We start from the raw sequence: 12,255 nt of genomic DNA, 5'->3' as shown, positions 1-12,255 counted from the left end.
AACAAGATACCAAATTCAGAAAAACAATTAGTGTAAAAAAACGACTTGCTGTAACTCCACTGTAGAACTAAATTATTCTGCCGTTTACTTATAAGCATTCATCATCCAGCCGTCTGCGTCCAAAGTTGAACGTAGGCCTCCCCTAGCTTCTTCCAGTTCTGTCGGTCTTGGGGTTCTTGGAACTAATTCCCAGCCCCCCTTTTGAAGTCGTTTGCCCATCATGTAGGTGGTTTACCTATATTTCTTCTGTTAGCTCGTGGTCTCCACACTGTATTTTTTTCCAGCTAGCGCCTTATACCTAAAATTTAGTTTTTTTCAGAAATCAAGACATTTTTCAATTATTTTTACAATCTTTAGCCAATAATATTTGAACGTGCTAGTGAAAACTGTGTAGTTAATAGTTTAAAAAATAGGAAGTAAATTTAAAACAGACAATATCTTTTAATTTGCGATAGCGCAAAATTGGTAAAATTCACATATGTATTAGCACCTTAAAAGAAGGTGTAGTCTAGCATGTTCTGTTGGGTGTTAATAGCACAATCCATTTTTTGTTCTTTTACTTTACACTCCATTTAATTGGAATATAATTATTATAGTGTATTTAAAGTTATAAAGGATATAAATAAAACAACTTATAATTTTAATAACATGTTTAATTGAAACAAAAAAGAAACCAAATTGTAGCCAAACAATGTCAACAAATTAAATGAAATTTTGACTTTAGAAAGAGTCTTTTACTCACTATTTCTAAATGGGTACGTTGAAGCTGCGCTTGCTGTTAAACTTTGGCATCGAAGCTCTGGATGCTACGGCAGATCTTAGGAAACCATCTCATTACTTAGCACCGACAAATTTTTTAGATGCTTCAGTCACTAACTTGACGCAGCGTTCCACGGCTTGAGTATGACATGGAAATTTTCCAAAGTTCCAATCCTCGGGTGTTTCACCAGCAGTGATTTTAGCCAAACTTCATCATCAGAGACTCTCCGTAACAGTGATGGTGGTGTAATTTCAGTGGTGTTCCAATCAATTAAATCAGTGGAGTCAGTCACATGAAAGTTGATTTTTGGAGGTCGAAAAACCGTAATTGTTTCTGTTTCTGTAGCTAACATCCTTTCTTTGATTATTCTTCGGAATCCTAATTCTCTTATGTGCTTCCTTTCATCCACTATCATCCTCAGTAGCAAATTTTCTGGGTGGGAAAAATACATTTCTTTCGATTACAGGATCAAATTCTTTAATCAAATTCTCTGGTAGAAATCTGGTAGAAATCTGGTTGATTTGATAGCCTCAAAAACGTGTTCAGGTTCATCTGTTATGTATTTGCTGTACTTTATTTTGAACCATACAGGCATGTATGATATAAGAATGAAGGATACTAACAATTTATGTTCAACTGAAGGCGTTTCCACACTTACATAGTCTCAAAACTCTGTTAGCTGTAGTCAACCATCGAGAGTGGGAAAGTGGACCCGGTTCTCGAACAGATAAGTCCACAGGGCAGTTGCCTGACTTTATCGCACAACTTATGTCTAGAAGATGGTTAGGAACCTCCTAGTGGTTGGGACTGAGATGGTTTCATAAGATCTGCCGTAGCATCCAGAGCTTCGATGCCAAAGTTTGACAGTAAGCACAGCTTCAACGTACCCACTCAGAAATTGTAAGTAAAAGACTATTTCTAAAGTCAAAATTTAATTTAATTTGTTGACATTGTTAGGCTACAATTTGGTTTCTTTTTTGTTTCAATTAAACATGTTATTAAAATTATAAGTTGTTTTATTTATATCCTCTATAACTTTAAACACACTATAATAATTCTATTCCAATTAAATGGAGTGTAAAGTAAGAACAAAAAATGGATTATGCTATTAACACCCAACACAACATACTAGACCACACCTTCTTATGCTAATATGTGAATTTTAATAATTTTTGAGTATTTTGCGCTACCGCAAATTAAAAGATATTGTCTGTTTCAAATTTATTTTCTATTTTTTAAACTATTAACTAAACAGTTTTCACTATAGCGCGTTCAAATATTGTTGGCAAAAGATTGTAAAAATAATTGAAAAATATCTTGATTTCTGAAAAAAAACTAAATTTTAAGTATGATGCGCTAGCTGGGGGTTCAATATATGACTTTATTTTACTTTGCATTTTACTTATATACCCCAAAGGCAAGTTTTCCGCGGTATAGCGATTAAAAAATGAAACATTATTTTTTTTTTCGACCCACCCTAGTAACACATTGGTCGAACGTCTTCTTTTTCAGATAATTTGGCATGTTGCTCTTGAAGATGTCTGATAGAGCTCCATATGCGGCCATGCTAAGGTTATTCTTCTTTGCAGTTCGGCAGTTTGATAGTCCCTGGCAATTTGGATTTCATGCCTTGCTATAAGTAGTTATATTTATGAACCAATGCTATTTCGTCGACTTAGGAATGTTCGCTTGGTAGCAGGTTTGTCATGTATTGTGTCTTTCCAAAATTTATGTTCAATCCAACTTTCTTAGTCAGTGGGCATAGTTCTGATCTCTTTTAAGTTGTCTTGACGTCATTGCAGATACAGAGTCGGCGCAAAAAATATTGCATGATTAAAGATTTAAGAAAATTTTGGTAATTTTCAAATTAAAATCTCATATATTCTAAGAAAAATCATGAAAATATACATGTTGTGTACTTAAAATCATCATTTATATGCTAAAAAATATCAAACCAACGTATCTTAACTTAAAAAAAACCTTGATAAAATGTTATCAAGGTATAAAATAACCATGAAAAAAAAAAAGAATACAAAAGATTCGAATAAATTCACTCCCAAGACTTTTTTAACATTGCCCGGTTACTTACAAATTTTGAATTCGAATCACTGGTTCGAGTCTGAGCTTGAACCATTTTTATCACATTGTTATGAATAATAATAATGTTGATAATAGTGTTCGTATGGATTCTGGTTTGGATAGTGATAATTATAATACCTATTTATTTTTCGGTCGTACGGATTAAAACTAAAAACAAAATATGAATTAACATTTTAAATTTTGTTACGATTGAGTTAAACTTGTATCATAGTAAAAAAAAACTAATTATTTATTTTAAATGGTAGTACCACAGGAATCTTGAAAGTATAATATGTGGTTTCACCAGATGCTCCGGGAGAAAGATAGGTATGTAAATTGGGAATAAAAATAACCTTGTAACGATAGTAATTTTGTTTGCTACTTGTTCTAAAAGAGTTACAATTTTTTATAGACTTCGAAAAAGCATTTGATAGAGTAAGACAGGACCATTTGTTACAACGTTTGCAAGAAGTCGGTTTAGGTGGAAAAGAGTTAGAATCGAAGGTTCTACATCCGCAAAAGTAGAAATTAAGAGGGGAGTTAGACAAGGTTGTGTTCTGTCACCCCTGCTGTTTAATATTTACTCCGAGTTTCTATTTAAAGAGACACTGGATGATTCCAAGGATGAAGTCAAGGTGAATGGCGTAAATATCAACAGCATCAGATACGCCGATGATACGGTGTTGATTGCGGATTCCGACTTGGGTCTACAACGACTCATCGACAAGACCAACTCTACCTGTGAGCATTTTGGCATGAAAGTAAACATTAAAAAAAAACAAAGTGATGTCAATCCGAATAAACCAAAACGTACCTCCGAATTACACAATAATTGGGCACATTTTAGAACAGGTCAATAGATTTAAGTACCTGGAATGTAGGATCGATAGCAGCCTAAATTCTGAGCTAGAAATAAGATCAAGAATAAAACAGGCCAGCAAATCTTTCGAAAAAATAAAAAAACTACTTTGTGATTCTCGAATAAAACTCAAAATTCGACTACGTCTATCAAAATGGTACGTCTGGTCGACTCGTCTCTATGCAGTTGAGACATAGACCCTTAAAACATCAACCGTAAATAAATTGGAGGCATTTGAAATGTGGATCTACCGGAGAATCCTCAAAATTTCATGGACATATCATACCACAAATGAAGAAGTACTGCGTAGAATAGGTAAGGAAAGAGAACTTTTCAACACAGTGAAAGTTAGAAAAACAACATACCTAGGTCACATACTGAGAAATAATGGGGGCTATGCTGTATCATTTACGTAAACCGATTACGTACGGTAAACTCGAATTACAGGCTGTAATCTTGTGTGTAAAATCGGTATGCTGTATCAATGATATCCAAGGGGTTGCCTACCTTCGTATGTAATTTCTTTTAGGTAAACGCACGCGTAAACGTAATTTTAAACTTTTCTAAACAAAAATTACTTGCCGTTTAGTTTGGTTATGTGAAAATGTTTATGTTATATTAATAAATATTGATATTTTTATTTGTGAAACAAAGTTGTTTGTGTGATAGACTTGTATTTGATATTTAGTTTAATTGGTTTAGTGTTTAATTTTTAAGTGATTTTATAGTTGTTTAGTACTTCAATATATTATATCAAAATGAATTTTTGTTTTTGTTCTAAGTAGCTTTGACTATTTCCTACTAACACTACATCATCAGGATACAGTAAGTACCAGGGAATGTAAAGTTGTGCTCACAACGAGGCGCCGACCCTCGCTCCCTGGTATCCCTCGTACCATATCATGGATCGCCCGATGCATTATGTTAAATGCGATGAGATCGTTCACGAAAATGAAGAGTAGTAGAATACTCTGTTCTAGGCGAGGATACCATCCTTTGGTCTCCTTAGTGAGTGCACCCTTACCCTGCTAGGCCTGGATCCCACGTACCAAAAAAAAGTTGATTAATAGCAAGCTGAAAATTTGCTAATAGGGCTTTTCATCAATTGTCATTTGTTTCGAGTTCGTGTCATATGTTATATAATATTAATATAGGGCTTTTCATTCAGTCATGTGTCACATAATATTAATATATCTATGTCATACGTTATTGGCATATACCAATGATACAAAGACGTAGATATATTAATAGAATATGACACATGACAGAAGCTCGAAACAAATGACAATCGATGAAAAGCCCTATACACGGATTATACGGCATATGACAGAAGCTCGAAACAAATGACTGTGAATGAAAAGCCCTATAGCTTAACAAACTTTGATGTACGCAAACACTGGAAGTTTTAATTGTGGAACAGTTTAAAAATTTGGAACGTAGATTACTAAAACTCCCGTGTATTTTGTCAGACAGAACATCCAATTGATTTGTTACCCTTTCATTAAACTCTCATGCAAAAATCAGACTGATATTACTAACCAACATGATTCCTGTCATTTGACATGTTCTTCTTGTTCCACTCATTAAAATGCCCAGTTGGTGATAAACACCAGTCTGATTTTTGCATGAGAGTAATGAAATGGAAATAAATCAATTGGAAGTTCTGTCCGACAAAATACATGGAACGTTTTCAAAGTCTGACGTTCCAAATTTTTAACTTATTCCACAATTAATACTTCCCCTGTTCCCATACATCAAAGTTTGTCTGACTAGACACTGTTAATCTATTAACAAATAATTTTCAGCTAGCTATTAATCAACTTTTTTTTGGTACGCATTATCCAGGTCTATGCAGTTTCCTTGTTTACTGATCCAAAACTAATGAGTATAAATAAGAACTGAGTACTTACTCTGCCTCTCCCATATTTTCATGGTAGTTTTATGACTCTGTAGTTTGTTCATTATTGTATTTTTTTTTGTTTTTATAAACGGGTACAAATATACTGCTTCTCCATTCGTTTAGCATTTGTCCAACTTCCATAATTCTATTAAATAAACGTATTAGCCAACTTATTCCTGCCTCTCCTAATGGCTTCCACATTTCCCCAGGAATATCCTCTGATTCCTTTATTTTTTGAAGTGCTTGAACCACTTCCTCAAGGTCAGTGTGAGTTGACAGTAAAATCAAGTAGGAAGTATATATCAGCACGTCTCGCAACAAGGATGGAAAAAATACAGTATGTTTAAGATATACTATGTGAAGACAGACACATGTCTCTGACTCATTAGCTATCATCAGTACAGTATAGCCAAGTTAGAATAGGTCTGCGTTAACCTTTCCTTGTTTGAAAAACTCTAAACATTGATTGTTTGAAACATTCCGCATTCCTTTCCTCGGGTAGCTGTAGCTTCCTCCTTGGATGTGTTAGTTGTTGCTCTGGAATCGTTAGGATCTTCTAACATTATTGTCACAAATTGGTTGCATTGCTTCTGTAATGATCTTTTCCCAAGCTAGCATACACCTCTAGTAAATATAGCGGTATAGCATAGAGAAATGTAGATAAACTGATAATGTTGATTTGTAAACAAAACATCTTCACTAAATGGGTGAAAAAGCTGAATTCTTAGTGTCTGTTATCTGTATTTTGATGTTGCAGTCATTAAGTTAAGGGGCAGAATAAAAAAAAACTCTGTAGACACATTAACGGACACACTTCACATGTAGTCACATCTTCTTAAGGAGTGACTTCATATGCAGTTGTGTCAGTGAATGTATTAATATCAAGCTTTCGCAAAATTTATTTGTTTCATCAAGTCTAAAATAAATTTATAATTCTTTTCTCAGTAAATACAATGAAATTAAGACAAAAAAGCATTGTATTAAAGAAGCATAAAAACTTACAACATGAGCTTAGTCCATTAAATTTTAAACATTATCACTAAACATAAAAAATATAAGATTGTTAATCTAGTAATAATTACAATGTTTTATTTAATTTTATATCACAGTAATAGTTTTTGGCACTGAAATATCTCATAAAAACGGATTACTGGTTGTCTCGTAATCCATCTCGTAACTGAAGTCACTCTAGATTTAAATTACGTCTTTCTGCCACAGCATTTAAGTACATAAATAACCGATTTACAAAATTCACCTTTTCAAAATATAAACATTAAACTTAAAAACAAGCAAAAAGTTGGGTTAACATGAATTAACTGACAGTCAGGACATGACAGAACCCTAAATAACAGATACGTAATTTTTTTGATACATCATACCACTTTATACACTTATGTTTTGACGACTGTAATCTGATGTACGTAATTCTGAACTTTACACATGTACGTAATCACTTTACGTAAAGGATACAGCATAGCCCCCAATAAGTGCCAATATGCTTAACTTACAGTGAAAGGAAAGATCGAAGGAAAGAGAGGACTAGGAAGGACTAACGTGGCTAAGAAACATCCGACAATGGATAGGGCTCAATTTTGAACAGCTAGTAAGAACAGCTGAACACAGAGAAGAGTTTGTAATTGTAGTAGCCAACCTCCATTGAGGAGAGGGCACTTTAAGAAGAAGAACCATTTTTTGAGTCGAGTTTCGCTATCTCGTCGACTGTTTGTGTAACAAATTCATATAGATAGATTTGAGCGTATATCTATTCGTTTCACATAATTCTGTTGAGTTCGGTTACAGTTAATTGATTTAGTGTCCTGTGGATACCGTGTTTGTTGAGAATACTTAAGAAGTGCTTCGTCCTGGTCCGACAAAATGAAATCAAGTAAATATACCAATAGGTATCGTTAGTGTGTGTGTCTTTATGTAAGTTCCGGATAAAAGACTCAGGCATGGCATTATTGTACATATTTTATTTTTTATATCATTCTTGATGTCCTATAGTAGTACTGGCCATATTACAATAGAAAAACTGCTGTTGTTCCAACCTGGAGTTTTTTGTTCTAAACGAAAACTGTTCTTACTTGTCCAGTTTTCGCCTTTGTGTAAAAGTTTTGTTTTATCCTGTTTATTGAGCCACGTTTAGTCTGTTAGCATTTCATAAGACTGCAAGTAACCAGCCTTTTACCTTTTTTTGTGTCGTTCTAATTTTCGTGCATAGTTACTATTCCGATTTCAAAATGTAGTTTACATCAAGTTAAAATCGTGGAGGAGGCTGTGTAACGATTAACAAAGAACATGCATTTTAAGACACGTATTTCGGATTTTGTCCTTATAATGTTTCTAATTTATTTATGAACATCTCAAAATCTTCGGAAAAAACACAGTGCAGTGCTATAGTTCTTTTTCATGGGGTATGTTCCCGTATTTTTTGTGTATCACCAATATTTCTTTTGATGGATGATGGGAAACAACAGAGTTTACATTAAATGTAAACACGTTTTACAAATTTTGTAATAACATAAGTTATTACAAATTGCAAAAAACGGGCAATACTTCCAAGATTCCAGTGTTACTATCTTTACTTTAAAATTGCTATTTTCTTGAAAAGCAATTTTGTAATTATAACTTAAATTTCTAATTTACAATAAATGATATCAAAATTATTAAAGCACTAGTGAACCATATTAGAATGGTAAAATTTAAACTTAATATTTAACCTAACTTCGGAAGCAGATATACATATAGATTTATTAAAAACGTATTACCAATTGCTATAGTTTGTATGTAAGCTACATTAGCGAAATTTATAATTATTAGTAACAAAAGCAATATGCATTTAATGAAATGAAGAACGCATGATGAAACCAATATAAAAACCATTAATTTCTTACCTGTGACCAATCAGTCCATTCATTGAGGATGTAATGGTTGGTACCATTTCCAGCTCCACAAGAAGTGGGAAATGATCTGAGTAGATATGAGGATGCGGACAGCCTATTACTTTGTTCTGTTGCAACCATTCTTGAGAGAGAGGACCCAGCAATCCCAGCGGCGTCATCGTTTGTTTGGCATAGAAGATATAATCGATAATACCTTTAAAGTCAAACCTACAAAAATATATAGAATTTGGTATACTTTTTTCTAATAAGAATTGAAATGGCAAAACTACTATGGGTTCTTCTCAGAGAAGTAAAATATTCCTTTTTTTTCTTCCTCTTTGCAAGCAATTTCGCTTGTTCATTGGCGAATTGATACCTCTATGGAAGGTTGTCAGTCCATTTTTTGCGCGGTCGGCTTATACTTCTTCTACCAATTGGTGATTTATCTCTTGCTATTTTGACCACAAGTGTCACCCCCATTCTGCTTATGTGGTTATTCCATTCTTTTTTTCTATTTAGTGTCCGTTCATTTATACACTGTACGTTATACTTGCTTCTAATATCTTCACTGCTCTTTCGACTTCTCAGCGCATTTCCTGCAATTCTTCTCAGTACCCTCATCACTGCCGTTTCCAGTAGTCTTTGTGTTATGGCTGTATCGAATCTTGTTTCTGATTGATCTCTTATTGATTTTACACTGCCTTTATAAATTCTTGACTTCACCTCAGTATTAATATGTCGGTTTGTAACGGGTGCGAAGATCATTAACGTTTTCGAACTCCTAGTATTATCGGTTTACCCTGTATGCTGAATCCGTTTCGTAAATTGTACTGTGATTGCGTAGAATTCGGTCATCTGATTCTTTTTCGTTTCTCATAAAATTGGATCGATCGTCGGATATTGTGTTGTTTATCTAACTTTTCTCAGGAAGTTGACGTAGATATCGTAAGTGCCTCAAATTGTTTATATTATACAGAGGAGACGGCATTGCTTCAAAGAGATTTAATGGTTTTTCGAGACGAGAGTTTTATTTATTTTAGAGCTAGGATGTTGATATACATAATAAATTCCATAGTAGCGATAAGGTTTTTCAAGCAGTTTTGAGTCGACAATCGTTGATAGAGCTAACTTGACATTTTTGATGAGAACTGAAAGAAACTGCTTACGGGTAATGAGTATTTTCTTATTGGTTAAGAAGAAGATTTACAACTTTTAGTAGGATGTTCTTAGGAACATACCCTGGCTATTTTATTGGCAGAAGAAAAATTTGGTTTCTTTTTATTGGATAAACTATCTGATGATTGCTAGAATGGGAGTGTAAATTTCTGCGTTAGGGTTTAGTAATCTTGTCTTGAATTGGGACGAGGACAGTTACGTTAGAGCCGTCAAGAAGTCAAGGAGTTAGCCTCGGAAGGTTCGCTGCTTGCAGCGGCACCTCAAAGGTTGAATTACCAGTTTAGTTTGAGTATTGTTGTTCAATTATATTGAAGAAGTCTTTGTGCTGGTGTTTGTTCCAGTATGGTCTAAACAAGCCGTAGGCCACCGCGTTTCGTTGTTTTAGGCGAACGGGATATCTTATACCAATATCGGTATAATAAATTTTTCTTACATGCAAGCAGGAATTAGAAGTTTTTCTTTTGTGTTACTAGTTCTAACACCGTAGTTAAAGCACGGAGTTGCTTTATTTTAGTATTTTTTGATCCCGTTTAATGAACTAGCAAACAATTTTTTTTAATATTTTTGTTCGAGTAGTGGCGTTTTGTTTTAAAAAAATAAATTCAATGCTGAATTTTTCTATAAACTATGGGAGTAACCTGATGTACTGTTGTTGTATCTATTCATATGTAAAGTGACATTTAGTGGAGTGAATTGTACCTTGGACTTAAAACCAACCAAGAAGATACAGGTCTATGATGTACCAGGTATTATTTTTTCTATGTAAAACTTTTTATTTTTTTTTTGGTAATCACACGATCTCTATTTGTAACACCGTAAGAGATCACATATTTAATTTCATTTTGTTTCAATAAAAAAATGTTTGACTTGCAACTTGCAAAATACAATTTTATTATTTCTCTTTTCCTTCTCTCTTGTTTCGTAAGTACAACAAAGATTTAGCTGAGTAAAGACATAGATAAGGTAAGTCACGCTATAAGTATTTTGTAGATTTTATATTGACTGTTTTTGTTTAATTTTTCGATTTAGCTATCTTTTCTTTTACGTTTCTAATTTAGTATATTCTTTTTGGTTCCCATAAAGTAACCTTGCGCACAATATCTTATTTCTTTTTAGTTGACATTCTTATTTTGATTTTTCTATTTTTTTTTTATTTCTAAGCTAATAAGAGAATATTAATAACATCCCGTTAAGAACCATCCCATATCTCTTCCGATTATGAGCAACCGTGGACTTGTTCTCCAAATTGTGTAACACGTCACATCCTCTTATGACATATCAACATCGTGTCAAATTTTATTTTCCATTCATGTTTCAGGTTTCGCCATATAGTGTTCTTAATGCATCCCGATAGTCTATTTGCTTTTTGTACTTGATTTTTCACTTCTTTGTCCAGGTCTCCGTAGCTGGACAAGGTATTCTATTTCCATTCCAAGGTATTTTATTTCCATTACTTGTTCAAGACTGATCCATCAATTTCTATTTTACATCTGGTTGGTTCTTTATTGATTACTATTGGTTTAGTTTTCTGAGATGAAACTGTCATATTGAATTCTTTTGCTCTTATCTTAAATCTGCAGACTATCTGCCTCTTGGACTATCAATATTCCGTCGTCTGCGTAACAGAGTATTTTTACTTCTTTGTTTCCCATTCTGCATCCTCTTCCTTTGTTGACGCAATTGATGATTTCATTCATAATTAAATTGAAGAGCATAGATGGGGCTTAATGAGTCCTCTTGTCTTATTCCGCTGCCTATGTCTATTAGCTCCGTGCGTCTCCCCTCTATTTACAGAAATTTACAGTCACGTGACACGCTGTCAGTTTTGTAAGGACGTTTTAGTATTGACTCTTATGGGATTATTTTGTTAAACTTGAATATTTTATTTTCTAGTGATAATAAACGAATACAAATTGTTAGAATTCATTCGTTATTCTTTTATGTCATTTATAGTTCAACAAAAAATATTTTGTCGTTAATAAAGATTTATTGACATAATTTGCGAGAGTGAGGTTATATAGGACATACCGTATCCGTACTTTTTGGAGTCAATTCGGATTCATCAGAGCTAAAAAGTGTATGTAATATGTACAAAACTTATAAAAACGTAAATAATATTATTATATCATGTGTATATTGCCACATCCTTTGTATATATTGGGACCGTGCAAGTTCGGAAAAGCGACACCTATTTCTACGCTCTGAACTTTTATTCGCACTTTTAATTATATTGGCCAATCATATGGTCCTGGTTACTGGATAATTGTCAAGGCCATAGTCCAAAAAAAAATAATAAGAAGAAAAAATAAGATTTAGGTTGTATTATTCAAACGTAAACAATTGTATGTAGTAAATAAAATTAGTTATTAAAATGCAGTATTGCAAGCAAAATACAATTAATTAAATTTACCTTTATATAATAATTGCATATTATATCAATATTGTGAAGCAATATATAATTTTTCTTCATAAATGACAATAGGTATGAAATGTACGTCAATTTGACAATTTCAGTTGACAATATGAATTATTTAAGAAAGTTGCAATATTTCTCCGCTATTCGCGCACGATCGTTTCGCGTATCCCTTCCAAGTACTTG

At 33.3% G+C, this 12,255-nt stretch overlaps 1 protein-coding gene across 4 annotated transcripts in view; it reads right to left on the bottom strand.

Moving 5' to 3' along the window:
* LOC114339668 (CCR4-NOT transcription complex subunit 6-like) overlaps positions 1-12,255 on the bottom strand; it is a 243,199-nt gene that overhangs the window by 45,496 nt on the left and 185,448 nt on the right. For 3 of the 4 annotated variants that reach the window (XM_050657232.1, XM_050657233.1, XM_050657234.1), the window contains exon 8: positions 8,493-8,708. In XM_050657232.1, the coding sequence (XP_050513189.1) occupies positions 8,493-8,708 (216 nt within the window). Of the gene's footprint in view, positions 1-8,059; positions 8,709-12,255 lie in introns of those variants that run through there. The other variant, XM_050657235.1, reaches the window with a different exon arrangement.

This window comes from Diabrotica virgifera, chromosome 7, assembly GCF_917563875.1.
Source record: "Diabrotica virgifera virgifera chromosome 7, PGI_DIABVI_V3a".
Classification (NCBI taxonomy): domain Eukaryota; kingdom Metazoa; phylum Arthropoda; class Insecta; order Coleoptera; family Chrysomelidae; genus Diabrotica; species Diabrotica virgifera.
This window is presented reverse-complemented; position numbering and strand designations above follow the sequence as displayed.